Below are 17815 nucleotides of genomic sequence, written 5' to 3' on the forward strand. Positions count from 1 at the left end.
GGGCGGGGCGACTTTCGATGGACCGACCCGGACTTGAGTTGGAGGCAGCGGGGTGCCACGCGGCCAGGGAACAGACTCCGGGCTCGGCGTGCTCTAGGGCCGGGGTTCTTAGTGGCTGCCCAGGGCCCACTTGAGGGTGTCCGGGGAGGTTTTCGGTTGTGACAACCGGGCAGCCGGAGCGCAAGCCGGGGACGGCGCTCACGGCGCCACGGAGCAGAGCACAGCGCCCGCGCCGCGAAGCAGCTGCCCACGTGGCAGCGTGCCCAGGCCGAGCCCCGTCCGCGCGCAGGAGCGCCGGGAGCGGGCGCAGGGACGGCCGCGCGGCAGGCGGGCCCCGGACGCCGCTAACGGTCTGGGTTCTCGCAGCCGGGGCTCTGGGACCGCAGGGCACGGCTCAGAAGTCGCTCGCCAAGCCCAGCGCCTGGGTCCCTCTCCGCCCGCCGGCCCCACTACGCGCAGCACTCAAGGCCCCGCCTCTGGCAAGCTTCCGGGGCGGTACCGGAAGCTCCCGGCGAACGGCACGGCAGCGAGCTCGCCCAATGAGAACGCCCGGGGGGCGGGCCGAGGCGGCGGGTGAGGCCAGTCTCGCGAGAAGGGCGCCAGCTGGGCCCCGCAGAGCGGCGGAGCGGGCCGGCGGGTTCATGGAGGGCGCGGACGGGCGCGCGGAGGAGCGGGCGCCGCTGCTGGGCGCGCGACGGGCCGCGTTCGCGGGCCGGCGGCTGGCGTGCGCGGCGGTGTTGCTGACGGAGCTGCTGGAGCGCGCCGCCTTCTACGGCGTCACCGCCAACCTGGTGCTGTTCCTGAACGGCGCGCCCTTCGGCTGGGAGGGCGCGCAGGCCAGCCAGGCGCTGCTGCTCTTCATGGGCCTCACCTACCTGGTGTCGCCGTTCGGCGGCTGGCTGGCCGACGCGCGGCTCGGCCGCGCGCGCGCCATCCTGCTTAGCCTGGCGCTCTACCTGCTCGGCATGCTGGCCTTCCCGCTGCTGGCCGCGCCCGCCACCCGCGCCGCGCTCTGCGGGACCCCGCACCCCACGCGCGTCCTTAACTGCTCGGCGCCGTCCTGCCTGGACGCGCCCACCCGCTACTGCGCGCCCGCCGCGCTCGGGGCGCTCGCGGTGGTCGGCCTGGGCGTGGGCGCCGTCAAGGCCAACATCACGCCCTTCGGCGCCGACCAGGTGAGCGCAGGTGCAGCCGGCGGGGGGCGCGGACGCGCGGAGGCCCTGGAGACAGGCCGTGGCGGGGCCAGAGAAGGGGTCTACACGGGCGGGGCGCTTGGATGCGCGGCGAGGGGGAGCTGCGCGTAGGCGCGGCCTCCTACCTAGGAAGGGCCATTGCGGGGTGCTGGCGAGGGTGGCTGCAGGTAGGGGGACCTCCTTGCTACAGGGGGGCCGTTTGAGCGGACACCTGCAGAATGTCATCGGCAAGTGCGGACTCCCCGAGGTCGGGAAAAGAGGCAGCCCTTGTTGCTATTGTGGCTACAGTAGCAATCACGTTGCAGCACGTGTATCATATCAGTACTTCTACCCCTTAAACTTATACAAGGTTACATGTCAATTACATTCCAAAAAAAAGTGGGGAGAGAGTGGCAGGCGGGGCGGGCCCTTCCCTGCGCGGAGGAGCTGGAGGTCTGGGTTCACTCCAGTCGGACGCCTGTGTGGAGCGATCTGATCATCAGGGAGTGATCTGATCTGATTTGCGTCTCTAACAGATTCGCCTCTGCGCCCTGGGGCTGGCAGCTGCGGCCTGCCAACCAAATCTGGCTAGTTCCTGTTTTTGGGGCTAAGAATAAAATAAGACTGGGCCTTGAGCTTTTAACTAGTTGGGGGAAAAATGGGTATTTCGTGACTGTGAACGTTATGAAGCTCAGATTTCAGCCTCCGTAGGCAAAGCCTCACTGGAACAGTCCGGCGGGGCCTCTCAGGAGGGGCTGCTGCCCCAGCACAGTGGCGGGTTCGGTAGTTGTGACAGACTGAGTGACTCTCGAAACCTAAAATGTTTCTTCCCTCCCCCTTCCCAGACAGAGCTGGCAGGTGCCCGGGGTTGAGCCTGGGCTGTGTGGGCGGAGGCCCACCCTGGCCAGGGGAGGGGGAGGCTTGGCCAGGTCGTGGGGGGGGTGCTGGGGCAGGTTAGGGCGAAGGGGTGAGCAGTGACCCGTGCTTGGTCGGTTTACTGAGGGCCTGCCCTACCCCAGGGCCTGTGCCGGGATTGCCCACCCCCAAGATGCCCCAGCTGTTACTGGGCTGTTTCACCGAGGACGAAATGTGGGGCGTGAGCAGTTAGCGCCGTTGCTCCAAGTGACACAGCTAGTGTGTCACCGAGCCAGGGTCCCAGAGCCTGAGCTCTAACCACACCTGTGTGACGCCATCACAGGAAGGCAGCGACGTGTAAGGGCGGGTGGGGGTGGGGGTGGGGGTTGCGGCTGTTGGTGCAGGGTTGGCTCTCAGGGCCCAGGCTTGTGGCTTTGGCCTCGGGGGACAGCAGCGACGGCACAGAGCTGGGGGCACCATTGTCCTCCACCGCCGAAGGCCCGGTCACAGGACCGAAGTGCCCCACGAGTGTTTATCTTGTGTGTGTGTCCCTTAGTGTTCACAGGGCTCTTCCCACACTGTCCTGTGTAAGCCTCCCGGTGGCTGATGATACTGTAACGGCGCCTGTTTTGCAAGAACCTCCGGGGGTCTGACCCCCAAGCCAGTGCCCCCCAGGAGACAACAGCTGGGAAACGAAATGGTTTCTGGGAAGCACAGATGGTCCTGTAGAGGTGACCTGGGATGCATGACAGGACGTGCCCTCCTCTGATGTGCGGTTAAATGTGGGCGTTAAAAAGAAGTGTGTTCTCTTCTGCACGAGACGGCCTGACCCTTCAAACCTGGCGCTGTCATGGAAGACAGGACCACGCTAGACTCAGCACTCAGACTTTTTTTAAAGCACTTTTTGTTGACATTTGTGTCGACGTGGTGTTTCTTAGACATGAGGATGGTGTTGCGGTCACGTGAAAGAGTGGCCTGGTTTTTAGGAGATTTATGATGAAGTCTTTGGGGGGAAATAGGATGCTGCAACTTATTTTTGCAAAGCTGAGCCTGAAGAGTATTCCACACGTATGTGGGAAGGAAGAACTATGTGTGCGTGTCAGTGAAGGGTATAGAGGTGTATGTCTCACTGTTCTTTCAACTTCCACTGTAAAAAAATTTTAATAAGAGGTTAAAAAGATATTTGTCCACTGCTGCATGGATGAAGCAAACTGGCGCGCCCGTGCGAGAGGTGCCGCTCAGCCAGGGGCAGCTACAGCGTGCAGACCCTTGAACGCGACGCTGACTGAGAGATGCCAGACACAGAGGCCACGTGCGTGTGATTCCACAGGCGGGAACCGTGCGGAAGGGGCAGGTCTGTACCGGCCGGAAGGGGCCAGCGGTCGCCGGGGCCTGGAGAGGGACTCGGCTTCCCGTGGTTGGGGGAGAGGGTGGCGTTGGAGGTGGAGCTGGTTCCACGACGCTGAGCGGACAAGAACGCTCAGCCGGGCGTTCCCGAGGGCGGGCTTTCCACGTGAGCCACGCTCCTCGCAGGCCACGCAGCCGGAAGGAGTCGGTACCGTGCGCGGGCCTTGCTCCGTGCCGGGGGCCTGAAGGGGGTCTCAGGGGCGCCCCCCACCCCAGGTGCTAGCTGCCTGGGGACAGGCTGTGGCCTGGGGTATGACGCGTGCTGGGCCCTTCCTCAGGACAGGCCATTTTGTCACCTGCGGCCCTTCTCATGGTGAGGGAAGCTGCTGTGTCATTAAAGTGCTTTTTGCGCAGTCGCGGGTCTTAGATGCCTCCCAGGGAGGGCCTCTGGGAGACCCCCAGGGCGGGGGGCAGTGCGGAGCCCTGGGCTGGCAGGAGGGGGGCAGGGGCGCGGGTTCTGGGGGTGTTAGGTTGTGAGGCGACCCTGCCAGCCCCGCCTTCCCCGCAATGTGTAACCTTCACGTCACACCGTCTGCTTGGATGGGTCAAGGACTTAAAATAGTGACCTGAATGAAGAAAAACTGATTTACCAATAAAGAGAGCAAATTATACGCTTTTCCCTGGAGGGGGGAAAAGTCAGGCTCCGGTGCATTTGAAGGAATTTTTCCCCGTCAGCGGGCGCAGTCACAGGGCGCGCGTGTTCGCCCTTGGCTGGGGGCGGGGCTGGGGGGGCGGTGTCCTGTGACTGACACGCAGTGAGGCCCCTGGCGTGTCCGCCCCGGCCCCGGGCGCCAGGCTGGGCCCGCAGTTCGCAGGGAACAGCCTCCCTTTGTTGCCCACAGGCGCCGGTGTGCGTTTCTCCGGGCCCAGTCACGGGCCAGGGTTCTAAGGTGGATTTTGGTCAGTGGCACCTGAAAGTTTAAATACGTTTACTGCTGCCCTGGCTGGGTAGCTTGGCTGGCTAGAGCGTCGTCCCGATACGCCAAGGCTGCAGGTTCAATCCCCAGTCAGGGAACATGTGAGAATCCACCAGTGAGTGCAACAATATGTGGAACAACAAATGGATGTTTCTCTTTCTCTTCCTCTCTTCCTCCTTCTCTAAAACCAGTAAGATAAAAATAAGAAAGATACCTAAGGCGACTGGCAGGTTTGCACGGGATGTGAGGCTGAGTGGGCGCTTGAGGTCGGGAGCTTGCCTGCTGACCACGTGAGCGCTGATTTGGTCACGCTCTGTTGGAAGAGGCTGCGTCTAAGTGCAGTTCAGTTGGGACGTGAATTTGTTTGCAGTACTTTAGATTTACGTTCACTGGCCCTCTTCCCTTTTAAGCTCCTCCCCCCCGAAAAAACTTACTCGTTTTTACATCTTCAGTTACGCCTTCTGTGTAACCATCTCTCTGCTTCCCGCTTTCTTCACCTCTGGCCCGGCTCCGGGAGAGCTGAGCCTCCGAGCGCGGCTCAGCGCGTTGCAACGCACGCGGCTCTGTGCGGAGCGGCCTGTCTCAGAGTGACAAGGACCCCCGTGCACGTGGCGTCCTCGGGAGCCGCCTCGGCCTCGGCCCGCTGTGCCTTTCGGACACGGGAGGGGTGCGTGACAGCTCCTCGCGGGAATGTGCTGGCTTAAAATTTAGATTTTCAGTTTGAGATGGTGGCTGCTTTATAACTACTTCTAGCACTTGCCACCACTGTAAGAAATACAGGTTATTGTAATGTATCAAGTAATAGGGCTGCTTAAAAGATGCTTTTTTGTGTCTTAAAACCGGATGTGTGAGCCTCCATTAAAAACCTCGTTTGTTACATGGAAGAGGAAGTAGTAACTAGCCTTCAAATCTGTCACTGGAATGGAACCTGTCCGAGCTTTTCCTGACACAGAACGGAAGGATGGCGCAGGAGAGCCTGAGGCCGCCGCCAAGACGGGCTCCGCCTTTGACCCAGCACTGGCCTGGCTGGAGCGGGCCGCGCACCGTGCGGGTGTGGAGCCCGTCCTGGCGGCGTCTGCGTGGACGTGGAGCCGGTGCGAAGGGAGTGGGGCGGGGCCTGCCCCGTGTGGGTGGTCTTGAGTAAGGGGTCTTGAGCGCGCCTGCGTCTGTCCGAGTTCGGGAAATCAGTGACCCCCGCGCCTTGCAGGAATCTCTCCACGTCAGCGTCCCTGGTCCCAGCAGCAGCCTTGCTGACCTAAAACCAGCCGTGGCTTTAGCTTCAGTCTGTGATACCCCCAGCCCCAGCGGGGACGAGGGAGCCGGCGTTTGCCAGGGGCAGGCGGCCCACAGCCGGCAGCTGCGGCTTCCAGCGTTGGCTGGGCTGAGCGCAGCAGAGGGCGCACGGCCGGGTGATGCGGCAACGGGGGGCGCAGGCGCCTGTCTCCCGGGGCCCTTGCGTGGGCCTGTGAACGGTCTGGTCGCGCTGCTGTCCTGGAGGCTGTGCTGGCAACAGTGATTCTGTAAACATATTTTTAGTATATAAAACACGCACGTTTTTCATCCTCGAGGAGGATCGCACCGCCCTACGGCCTTCTCCCCTTCCCTTCAGGTTAAAGATCGGGGCCCGGAGGCCACGCGGAGGTTCTTCAACTGGTTCTACTGGAGCATCAACCTGGGCGCTATCGTCTCGCTCGGCGGCATCGCCTACACCCAGCAGAACGTGAGCTTCGTGGCCGGCTACACCGTGCCCGCCGTCTGCATCGGCGTCGCCTTCCTCATCTTCCTCTGCGGCCAGAGGGTCTTCGTCAGCAAGCCGCCCGACGGCAGCGCCTTCACCGACGTGTGCCGGATCCTGGCCTACTCTTGCCGCCCCCAGAAGCGCCCCGGAGACGGCGATCGCGGGGGGTGAGTGCTCGGTCCCGGACCGGCCGGCGCCGCGGTCAGCGTGCCTGCTTCCGTCTGTCACGTGCTCACCGTGTGCGGGGCGCGGGCTGAGCCGTGGGAACGGCGTGTGTCCCTGACTCACGGCGGCGTGAGGGGGCGTGTGCAGTGGCATCCCTGCCTGAAAGGCCGGCCAGGCCTGACTCGCGTGCGGGCTTCTTGTCTCCTCCCTGCACACAGGCCTCGCCGTCGGTGCTGGGGCGGCCCCGGCGGCCAGCGGGACAGTGTTGGGAAAGGCGGGCGCCTGCTCACACGCCGCACGCTGCGGCCCGTGACAGTGGGGAACGCAGCAGGTGCTCCCTTGGCGGCCCCCCAGGCCCCCGCGGTACGCAGCTGCCGTCCCCGTGGGCGAAACCGAACCGAGTGTCCCCGCAGCGGCGAGGGCAGTCTGTCCCACCGGCACGGGGCTCCCCAGTGCAAGCCCTGAGAGCCCCGTGGGCTGGGGTTTTAGAGCTGAAAGCCCCGTGTCCCGGGGAAGTCCCCTGGTCCCGGGCAAAGGGGCCAGACGGGCGGGCCAGTCACTCCCATGCAGACGCGTGCAGAGAGGTTGGGAACATAGCCCGAGAAGAGTCCTCAGAATACTTTTCTTTGGTTATTTATGGGAGGATAATTTACATGTAGTAAAATGCACCCCTTTTGGGCGTGCAGTTTCGGGGCATGTGACAAGTTCATGGCACACTGTGCCGCCAGTGTGGTCGGCGTCTGGCATGAGTCAGCGCCTCAGGGAAGTCCCGGGGACGGGCTCAGTCGGCGCCCCAGGGACGCTTTGGTCAAGGTCGCTGTTCCCGGTGTGGGGCTCTATCCCTCCCTGAGCCAACCGGACGGCCCCACGTCTGCCTCCTCAGCTGACGCTGGTCCGCGTGGGTCTCACTTTGTCCTTGGAGCCACAGCAACGTCTGTGTCCTCCTGCGGGACAGATCGGAAGCGGACCTGGAGCAGCCTTTGCGGCCCCTCCTGGCTGCTGCCGGGCACCCTGGCCTCCCCCGCCGTCCCGGCTGACCTGCGGGCCTGGGGCGGTGTGGCCTCCTGCTCAGCCCCAGATGCCGGGCGGGCCCGCTGGCCCCGCTGGCCCCGCTGGCCCCTCGCAGGCAGCGCATTCTGCCCGCGCAACATGTCCCTGCGCTCAGCCGGGGCGGCTTCCCCGTGGGAAAGCCCGGCCTGCCTCCCGGCCGCCGGAATGCCAGGCCGCTCATGCACCTGGTCCTTTGGAGGAGCCCCCGCCAGGGCGGTGGCTGCACGGCCGGTGCCGGCAGACCTCGGGCAGGAGGACGCCGTGGCCCGCGGGCGCAGGGTCTGGACTCCGCTTCCCTCCTTAAATTTCTCCTAAGACACAAAGCTGCATAAGGATAGGAATAACAGCTTTTAAATTTATTCACGGATCCCCAGTACCCAGGTCAAACAGGACTGGGCAGACAGTAGGTGCTCAGTAAAACTTCGTTTTTCTGTCCAAAATTTATCCCAAATGTTAAGTTACAGTTTTGAACTTTTAATGTATTCTGAAGGTTCATATTTAAAATGACAACACTCTAAGACAAAATGGTCTAAAATAGTTGGTAACACCATCAAAGGGGCAGCAGTTTGTAGACGCGAAAGCACGTGGCTGCCACTGACGGTCAGGTCCCCACATTGGCAGTGATCTTAATGGGAACAAAGTGTCTCCTGTTCTTCTGACTTTGAAGAACACTGTGCAGTTGACACAAGTTGCTTTTCTGTTTTGCCCTGAGGACCTTAGAGTGTGTCCCCACATTAGAGTGTTTGGGAACGTGGGAAGGTCCCGAGTGGTCGTGTGATACAGAACCAAACAGACCCCGGGCGGGCGAGTGAGCGGAGCTGCTCAACGTGCCGTCCTGGCCGGAGGCCCGGCTGCTGACCACAGCGCGCCTGGGCGCCGGCGCGGAGGGGCCACTGGCGTCCACCCAGGCCGGGCCCGCGCTCCCGGCCCGGGCTCAGATCCCAGCCCAGCGTGGCTTTGCTGCCTGGGCCCTCCCTGTGCCCTGGCCCCCACCCATGTGGGGGGCCGCCGGCCTGTGGGTGGGGTGCAGGACGGAGCGCTGGGCCTCGCCTGCTGCCAGGCGGCGGGTCCCTCTCCTGTGGGCTCTCCCTCGCATCGGGGGCGGCAGCGTGGCCTGCCAGGACGGCCGCCTCCTGCACGGGCCCCGCAGTGTCCGCTCTGTAAACACCCGGCACGGCGTCCTCATTAATCGCCTCGGTTTGGGGGTCGGGCCTGGACACCTGATGAGTAATCGGAACGGGGCAGAAACGGGGCAGCGCCGCGTGGCCGTGGGAGGGTGCGGGGACAGAGCAGCCGCAGCCGGGGCCGCGCCCGGTGCCGTGGCCTCGCTTGGGGCGGGAGCCGCGGGGCCTCTGCCCGCGGCCCGGCATCCGGGGGTTCAGGAGCAGCCTCGCCTCTAGGAGGCGGGCGTGATGTTGACCCAAGCGCCGTGCCGCCGCCCCCCCCCCCCGCCCCCCGCAAGTTAAGTTGTGACCAAAGACGCGCTCTCCGGGCGGGAAGCAAACTAACTCCTTCATTTTGTTTCCCGAAGTGAAGGCAGTGGAGGCTTTCTGCACTCTTCTAAACACAGTCTGTTTGATTCATGTAAGATGTCCCGTGGAGGGCCCTTCACGGAAGACAAAGTGGAAGACGTGAGAGCCCTGGTCAAGATTGTCCCTGTGTTCTTGGCTCTGATACCGTACTGGACGGTGTACTTCCAAGTGAGTGGCGGCCCCGGGCCCCTCCCTTCTCTCCTGCAGGTGTGAGCCCGGCCGGCGCTGGCCGTCCTGGCCTCCAGAGGGGTCCAAGGGTCTTTTCCCCAAGGCCGTAGGCTCTCGGTGTCTTGGTTTTAGTTATGAGCTCATTTTTGCTGATGGAAATGTTTTGAATTTTTTCCAAAAGAGGAAGCTAGGAAAGGCTCCCCTTCCGTTTTCCCCGGTCCCGCCTCTCCTTCTGAGTTCTCACTCGGACAACTCTTAGTTCCTTTTCAAGTTGGCCCCCAGGTGGGTCTGTGGCGGCCGCACGGCAGACGTGTCTGTCCCGGCCCTGGCGCTGCGTGTGCGGCGGCCAAGCTGCCGGGCTGCCCGCCGTTGACAGCGCCGCTTCCCCACACAGATGCAGACCACGTACGTCTTGCAGAGCCTTCACTTGCGGATTCCAGAGATCTCCAGCATCACAGCCGCCACCCACACGGTGAGGATGGGGCAGGGTCCGAGTGGCGCCCGGGTTCTAGGACGAGGGGCACCCCCTCCTGTCCTGGTCGGTGCCTCAAAGACCTGAGCAGTGGTCGGTTTTCATTTATTGTAGAGACTGTTTTCCCATTGCTTGTCATTTGTTGGGTTCAGGTGACTAAGGAGTATTTACACCTGATTCTTCGCCCCCTTGAAGTGCAGAAAAATATGTGTAACTCCATCTAGAAATAAGCCTCCTCGGTTCTGATGTCTTAAGCTGAGACCTTTCTGCGAGGCGGTTAGGCTGTAGAAACGCACTGGCAGCCGCGCCCCCCGCCGGCCCCGCAGGGAGTGACCGCGCTGTGCCTCTTGCCCCCAGTTCCCGGCCGCCTGGCTCACCATGTTCGACGCGGTGCTCATTCTGCTGCTCATCCCCCTCAAGGACAAGCTGGTGGACCCGGCCCTGCGGCGGCGCGGCTGGCTGCCGTCGTCCCTGAGGAGGATTGCCGTGGGCATGTTCTTCGTCATGTGCTCCGCCTTCGCTGCCGGTGAGAAGCTGCCTCCGCGCCTCCCGCTGACACGGCCCCTGCGCACCGCGGGGGCCCGGGCCGTGCGCTTCCAGGGTGCGCGGTCACTAACCGGTGCCGCCCCTCTCGCGCTCCCCATCGTCCGCAGTTGAGGTTCTCGGGGGACTGGCTGTTTGTTGTCTGGAATAGAACCAGGGCCGAGCTCCGGGGAGTGGCTGGGACTTGGGTCCTGGAAGCCTGTCCGGCCCCGCCCCCGGGGGGGGGGCTTCAGCCGCGCGGGGGGCGGGGGGGCTCGCACAGCTGTGCATCGCCCTGAGGCTCCCAACTCGGTCTGCCTGCGGGCCTCCGTGGGCCCGGCCCCGTTCTGTTCAGTGCACGCGGAACCCCACGTGTGTGTCCGGGGGCGGGGGCGGGGGGTTACCGCCTCCGGGACCTGTTCTGTTTCCGTTATTCCTCTGTTCTGGAGTCTAGACTGAAATGTCTCCTGCCACAAAGCTGAGGTATTGCTGGTTTTTTCAACTTCTTTGAATTTCTTTGTTCATTAATATTTGAAAACTATTGTGCTGTAAAATAGCTTTGTGTTGTAACCAGAAAAGCAAAGCTGGCGTTCCGGCCTCGCCTCCCGCCGGTGCGCGCTGAGGGTGGCTCGCGGGCAGGGGCGGGGACCGAGGGCCGCCGCCTGTAACGGACCGAGTCCCCAGGCTCATGCGGGGCCAGGACACCTTCGCAGACAGTGACATTTTCTCTGGATGAAACGGGTAGTTAGAGGCTGTGTCTGGATGACGGTGACACTGTGAGCCCCGGGTGTCTCCTGGGCAGACAGGACGGGCGGCAGCCGCTCCGATCGGGGGTCTGTGAGGCCACCGGCGGCGTCTGTCTGTCTGACCATCCCCCTCTCCCAGGCGCCTGCAGGGGGCCCCGCGGATCTTCCAGTGCGGGCAGCCTCTCTCTGAGCCTGGTGCGCCTGGGCTCCGGGCGCTTCCAGTGGGTTCTGGCTCGGACCACCTCCCCTCTCAGTCTCGCCGGCGTGAGGCAAGGCCGTGGGCCAGGCTGGGGACCGCCCACGAGGGAGGCGCTCTGGGCTGCAGTGGCCGCCGGTCCCCGGAGCAGGTGCCGGCCGCAGCTCCTGTCGGCGCTGACTCTGTTCCTTTGACCCCAGGCCGCCTGGCGAGCATAGGGGAGCTCGGCCCCCCGAGGGTTTTCAGGCGTGTGGGCGCCGACCCCCCGGGGCGCCGGCCGCTCCATCCCGCGCTGCGCCCCCTTTCTAGGGCTTCTCCTTTTCCTGTTGACGGTTATTATTAGTTGGGTTATTATTAGTCAGAATTGTATCTCACCACATGTTTTTTCCAATTTGAGACGGTCCCCTCTAACTTTGCTTCCAGCGTCTTGCACAGTCTCGTGCATTCCTTCATTTCGGTCCTATGCTTCACATTGTTTATTTCTGAGTACTTTCTGTGTTTCTGGTTGCTCTGACGTGAGCTTCTTTAAAGTTCCGAGTTTCGGGGACTTGTTGTCAGGCGGCCGCCTCCACAGCGGCTCTCGCTCACGGCTTTGGGGGAGCGCGCCCCCACAGCGCGCTGCGACGTGGCCTCTCCCCTCTCGCCTCTGCCCCCGAGCTCGCGATTCTGCTCGTGGAGATGCCCAGTGCCTGCCCTTCCTTCGAGGCACCGAGTGCTCCCGGCCAAAAAGAATGTTGGATTTTGCTCAGGTGTCTTACTGCGTTTCTAAGAGAATTACATACCCTGTCCCCCTACACTACTTGTGTTTTTAATTCACACCAACGAGCTGCTGCTCAACAACGTCGGGGTTCAGCAGGAACCCCCGTTTGTGAAGGGCCCTGCTGAAAGCTGCGCCTTCGTCCGGCACCTGTGGCCTCGGTCCTGCTGTGAGGTTGGGCCACGGGGCTCCGCGGAGGGGTCGGCCAGCCCTGTCGCCGGGGCGGGAGCCACCCCACGGGCCTGTCCTCCGCCTGCTCCCAGGAAGCTGCGGGTCTTTGCCCAGAAAACCGTGCGGGCCCCTGGCCTCCGCGAGGTGGGACCCCGCGACTCGGTCAAGCTCCCCAGAAGCCGCTCGTGGAGAGGAGAACAGGCCGTGGTCAGCCCCCCGCCTCCCCCGACTCCAGCGCCCGGGCCCGGGTGCGCGGCTCTCAGCAGACACACCCACGGTGTGCGTTTCAGGGTCGGTTGGTCCAGGGAAGTGGCTCTCCGCTCACCACTTGGACTGTTTTCTGTGTTTTCCAAGTGAAGAATTAAGTCATTAATCTCTTTCTGTTAGGTTGGGTTTTTTTGGTGATGATCTGTCTCATTTCTTGAGATGCTCCTTTCCCTCATTTTCTGTTTGGTAGTGGCGGCCGTGTGTGGGGCACGCTTGCCTGTCACTGTGCTTGGCCAGGTCCCCACCGGGGCCCTCGATGACCCCTCTTTGCTCAAACACCCTCTTGACGCGGGGTTTGGGGGCAGACCCCACGGCCGTCTCCGCGCCCCTGCCGCAGGGTGGGACAGGCGCCCACTTGCTCCCGGCCCCGCCCCGCGGGGCGAGCGCCCGGAGCCTGTGCACGCACAGCGGGCGCCAGGGCCCGCGTCCCCTCCGCCGCGGGGCCGCGTCACAGTGCGGCTGGGGGGCATCGGCACCCGGAGCCCGTGGCCCTGCAGACGGCCGCCTTCCGCCTTCCGCTGGGCCGCGTCTGGTTTGGTAAAGAGCGGCTGTCCCTGCCCCGGCCGGTTCCCCGCGCCCCTCCGTCACACGCGACGGGCGAGGCCCTGCTTACGGGGTCGCCGCGCTGCGGGGAGCAGCTGGCCCCGAGGCCCCGTCACTGGGCGGTGAGGCCAGGCCGCCTATGAGGGAGGCTGCCGCGGTCGCCGGCTCAGCTCGCAGCTCAATCCACCAAGCCTCACCAGCCGGGGCTCCCTGCTCCCCCTTTAAAGGAAACAAAACGCGCAGGTGAGCGCCGAGCGCCTGCTTTATGAACGCCGGGCGAGGGGTGTGCGCTGTGCCCTGCGCCGCCGCCCGCCAGGGAGCCGAGAGCTGGAGAGCCCTTGGGCCCCGGTGTCCTCAGACATCGTCCTTTCCTTAAAATAATGTTTTTATTTCTCAGTGACCGTTGACATACGACATCATATTAGTTTCAGGCTCACGGCATGGTGACTAGAGCTCTATCTGCCTTAGAAAGCAACCCCCCAGTAAGCCTAGCGCCCGCCTGGCTCTGCACGTAGTTACTACAACAGTGCCGGCCGTAAATAAGCCTTTCCTGTGCTCCTCAGGCACTCAGCAAACAGCTTGCAGCCAACATCTCGCTTTTCAGTTTAGCTGCGAAGGGCAAGGACAGATGCTCTGCTCACCGCCTTGTGAATTCCAGGGATCCTGGAGAGCAAGAGGCTGGACCTCGTGAAGGAGAAGACCATCAACCAGACCATCGGGGAGGTCGTGTACTTCGCGGCCGACTTGCCCATATGGTGGCAGGTGCCCCAGTACGTGCTGATTGGCGTCAGCGAGATATTCGCCAGCATCGCAGGTAGGGCTCCGTGTGGAGATGCCAGCGCCGCGGCACCGTAAATGCCACGGCTTGGCCCTGCACGGCGGGCTCGCGGGTCAGGAGCTGCGCCGCACGTCTGCACAGGCAGGCGCTGTGGCCCAGAGCGGGGCTGGTGAGGCGCTGGCTGAGGCCCCCGTTCGCGGCCTGAAAGCGGCTGCCCAGCACCACGTCCGTGAAGTTCGTCGTGCACCCGGAGGCTGTGGGGGGCGGAGCGCAGGAGCCCCTGAGGGCAGGTGGTTCCTCTGGGTCTCGCGGGTCCCAAGTCCCGTAGTTGCCCGGCCTGCGGCAGCAGGCACCCCCATCACTGCGGGAGCCCCGCCCCCGGCAAGCGGCCTGGCCTTTGCAGACGGGCTCCCGTGGCCACGCCCCCTCGCAGAGGCTGGGCTGCTCCCGCGGGTGGGGCCGCCCCCGGGCGGTGAGCCTCTGCCCCAGGCAGAGCAGCTGGCGGCCTGTGAGGTGCCCGCGCCCCTGGCGGCCCTTCCGCCGGGGACGCATTGCAGCCGCCGTGCCTGCTGGGGCCGCGAGGGGGCGCCGCTGGGCGGGCCCCGTTTCCACCGTGTCCCTGTGCTCGGGCTCCTGCTCGTTAGGAGTAGAGGGGAAAGTTGCTTCTGAGCTTTTCGTGAAGAGGGGATTCTCGGAGCTGACGGATGTCACTGTCGTTTGAGAGTGAGGGGGTGGCTCCGTGTCGCTGCATTTTGGGGACGGTCATGTGAGTGGGAGAAAAAGCCTCGCGCGCAGCCCTGGTCTGGCGGCAGCGCCGGCCGCCCTCACAGTCCCCCCCGCCCCCCGCAGGCCTGGAGTTCGCGTATGCGGCCGCACCCAAGTCCATGCAGAGCGCCATCATGGGCCTCTTCTTCTTCTTCTCCGGCGTCGGGTCCTTCGTGGGCTCGGGCCTGCTGGCGCTGGTGTCCCTCAAGGCCATCGGCTGGATGAGCAACCACACGGACTTCGGTAAGAACGGCGCCCGGCGTTGAGAAGGCGAGGGGGCGGGCCCGGGGCCCCGGCCGTGACGTGCGTGTTTGCGCATCTGCCGCTGGCCGCCTGTGCCAGGCAGGGCCTCCCGGTGCCCCCGCCCGGGGCCAGGGGCGCGCGGGCTGCCTGTCTCCCTCCGTGGGGTGTCACGCGGGGCCCTGCGTTTACTTGGCTTCCTGTTCATTTCCGGACATCGCGCTTTGATTTCCTGCTGTCAGAGAAGCCCACAGGCTCTGGGGTGCCCTCCCCAGCAGGCGCGCGTTCCTCGCGGTGGGTCGCGGCCGGGCTCACAGCCGGCACCAGCCGGCAGCGGCGCCTTGGTCGTGAGCGGCGCGAGGGGGAGAGCACCCTGGTCCCAGATGTGCGGTGGCTTCCGGAGGGGCCGGGGAGCACAGGCTTCTCCGCTGTGGCTACGCCTCAGCGGCCTCCCGCATCCTGCATGGCGTCACCCCCCGCAGCTCACGCCTTCCTCAGCCGTCGGCTGTGCCCAGGCCTCCCTGTAAATGCGGGGACGGAATGGGCCGGGAGGAGACACGGCTTGAAAGCAGCCCAGTGGGAAGCACACCCCGTGGCCACGGGCCTGTGTCCAGGGTGGGGGTGTCGGGGGCGTCTGCACCCCCACGTGGGCTGTGCACAGAGCCCGGGCAGCGCCTTCCTCGTGGCCGTTGTTGCCCGGGGTTGGCGAGTGCCAGGACCGCTGCCTGCTTGGCCGGCAGCTCCATTAGCCCAGCCTCGGTCTCCCCCAGGACATGGGTGGGCTGCGTCCCTGTGCGCTTGGGGCGGGCGCCCGGGGACACGGCCCCTCCTTACACAGACGAGGTGGTGGCGTTTGGGGGGCGGGGCCTGCGGAGGCCCCCCGAGACCTGGTGCTGCCCGCCGCGGTCCAGGGCGAGCACCTGCGTGTCCTGAATGACGGCTGCGGGGCCTTCATTCTCCTGCGGCCGCAGCTGAAGCTCAGCCCCGGCTCAGGAGGAACCGACGGAGGCGGGGAGCCCCCCGGACCGCCCGCCGGGGCCGCTCACCACCCCTTTTCTCCCTTTCTAGGCAACATCAACGGCTGCCACTTGAACTATTACTTTTTCCTCCTGGCCGCCATCCAGGGCGCCACGCTGCTGCTCTTCCTCGGCGTCTCGGTGAGATACGACCGGCAGCGGTCGCGGGCCGGCGGGACGGGGCCGCCCGCCAGCAGGAGGGCCTGACCGCCTGACGCCCTGCCGGCCGGGGAGGAGCTGGGCCTGCGGAGCCCGGCAGTGTCCCCTCCACGCCCCTGGCACCTGGCCTGGGTCGCCTCCCTCCCCCGACGGGCCAGGCCGCTGCCTTCCCGCGGCCCCGTGCTGTGCGGGGCGGTTCCCGTGCGGGAGTGTCCGTCCGCAGCTGGCTCTGACAGGGGCCGCGGGGCCCTGGGCCACGGCTCGCGCATTCACGGGCCTCCTCGCGATTCACGTGTGCGTCCGCACCGCCTCCCGCAGCCACGCGCGCCGACGGGCCTTCCTCTCTGACTGATGAGCGTCCACTCACAGCGAGGCTGGGAGGGCGTCGGAGAGCAGGGCGCGGCCGGGCACCGCGCGGACTCCGCCAGGGCCCCGCGTGGCTGCCTCTGGGAGCCGTCGGCCCGGACGCCCTGCGCATATTTATCTGCCGCTACAAGCGTGCTTCTTTTTTAAACCGTTGATGCTTTTTCTTTTAAGTAAGCGAGAACATAAATCAAGAAATATTTAAGTCCGCGTGTTCTCCCCAAGCTGCAAAACAAGTTAAAGAGCGTTTCCGACCTTGCCTTGTGGGTCCTCTGCGTGATCGCTTCTTGGGAGCCCGAGACGGGAGCCCGGTCGCGGTCGGGGAGCTGCCAGGAGAGGTTCTTCCGAACAAAATTAACATAATCGAGTGTTAAATGTGAACCTGAGCTGTGTGACTAGCCATCGCCATTTGTATAGTTATTTTACATATATGTCAGGATTCTGATTTTGTTAAATAAACTATTCTTGTTGCTGTATTTTTGGGATAAGCTTATTTTTCAAAACACCTCAAATTGAGACCCATCAGTGGTTCCCTTCATGGCCTGTCCCCAGCCACCACTTGCTCGGTGTTTGCACGGGGGGCCGTGATCTGGGGGGCCGTGAGTGGGGTGGGGGCCAGGAGCCGGGACGTTGCAGGCATAGCCCTCCTGGGTGAGCAGGTCACGAAGCTCCCGGTGACGCCCGGTCCCCGGAACAGCTCTGCAACTTCCCAAGTGGAGATTCTTAGCCCGCTTTGTATTAAAATGTAGTTTTATGTTTGGAGAAAACAAACACAAAAACTCCAAGTCCTTTTTTTGGTCATGTTAAGTATAGAAAAACCACAGGAAACTGCGAGGAAACCGTGACTGGTGGGGTTCAGCTCAGCCGGCAATGCCCCGGCTCTCAGGGGCTGGTGGAGAGTGTTTGCGTTAAAAGATAAAATAAAGGTTGAAAAGTGCTGCTCTTGGAAATACATTCACCACCACAGGCAGGTTTTTGTCCTCAGGACACCCTCCGTTGAAACCTTGAACCCACGCTGTGGACGTCCGGGGTCTCTGGGAGCGGTTCGCCGGGGGTGGGGGAAGGGGGAGGGTGACGAGCCGCCTCCCGAGGCGCTGGTGGCCGGCCGGCCCGCCCACCTGGGCATCCGTCCTCGGGCTGGGTGCCGGGGGGCTGCGCGTCGGCTCGGTCCAGGTGTACAACGAGCTGCCTCTTGGGCCCTTAAGAAAAATCCGGAAGTTAGCCGAAGGGCTGACAAGGCGTTTGAGCACCAACCCTTCAGTTTTTCTGCGGAACTTACCCCGGCTGGCCTTCGCCCCGGGGCGCACAGCCGTGCTCCGGTACGTGAGTCCACGGAACTGCCGTGAGAGACAGCCCGCGCCGGCCCTGGAGGCTGGGCGGCGCCTTGGGCCTGTGGTGAGCAGCCTTGCACGGCTGTGCCGTGCGGGGCAGGGAGGCAGGTGGGCGGGCCAGAGCCGCGGTCCTCCCTGTGGCCGGAGGCCAAAGAGAAGCTTTTCACAAGACTGAGCTTTTCCACAGGGACCTCCTGGTCCTTCTGTTTCAGACAGAGACCCAGGGAGCCCCCTGTCAGTCACGTTGGAGTTCGGCTCTCATCCACGTGTCCTGCCTAACTCGCTGGAAGGTTCCATGTCCGAGGGGGCTGCTGGAGCTTACCCTGTAAATCCACAGTTGAGACTGCCTCTTCTCAGTAGGAGAAAGCATTATATAACGTTACATAACTTTTTTTAAAAAAGATTTTATTTATTTTTAGAGAGAGGGGAAGAAAGGGAGAAAGGGAGAGAAACATCCGTGTGTGGTTGCCTCTTGCGCGCCCCCC

General features: G+C 63.8%; 1 protein-coding gene across 1 annotated transcript; it reads left to right on the forward strand.

The window, feature by feature from the left end:
- The first annotated feature begins 620 nt into the window (after positions 1 to 620).
- SLC15A4 (solute carrier family 15 member 4) lies at positions 621 to 16461 on the forward strand. The gene is made up of 8 exons (XM_054593937.1): positions 621 to 1175; positions 5961 to 6256; positions 8836 to 9004; positions 9399 to 9476; positions 9834 to 10002; positions 13337 to 13492; positions 14306 to 14464; positions 15530 to 16461. Exons 1-8 carry the CDS (start codon positions 642 to 644, stop codon positions 15682 to 15684), a joined length of 1716 nt encoding a protein of 571 aa, XP_054449912.1. The 5' UTR covers positions 621 to 641; the 3' UTR covers positions 15685 to 16461.
- The last annotated feature ends 1354 nt before the right edge of the window (positions 16462 to 17815 follow it).

The sequence above is a fragment of the Pteronotus mesoamericanus genome, unplaced genomic scaffold, assembly GCF_021234165.1.
Source record: "Pteronotus mesoamericanus isolate MK-2021 breed Mesoamerican mustached bat unplaced genomic scaffold, CSHL_Meso_final scaffold_507, whole genome shotgun sequence".
NCBI lineage: Eukaryota > Metazoa > Chordata > Mammalia > Chiroptera > Mormoopidae > Pteronotus > Pteronotus mesoamericanus.

What these genes read in the sequence shown, in the direction of transcription:
- SLC15A4 (XM_054593937.1), top strand. Translation starts at nt 642, where the DNA reads ATGGAGGGCGCGGACGGGCGCGCGGAGGAGCGGGCGCCGCTGCTGGGC. An exon ending in ACTGGACGGTGTACTTCCAA is followed by an intron (nt 9,005 to 9,398) that starts GTGAGTGGCGGC and finishes TTCCCCACACAG; the next exon opens with ATGCAGACCACGTACGTCTT. An exon ending in GAGCAACCACACGGACTTCG is followed by an intron (nt 14,465 to 15,529) that starts GTAAGAACGGCG and finishes CTCCCTTTCTAG; the next exon opens with GCAACATCAACGGCTGCCAC.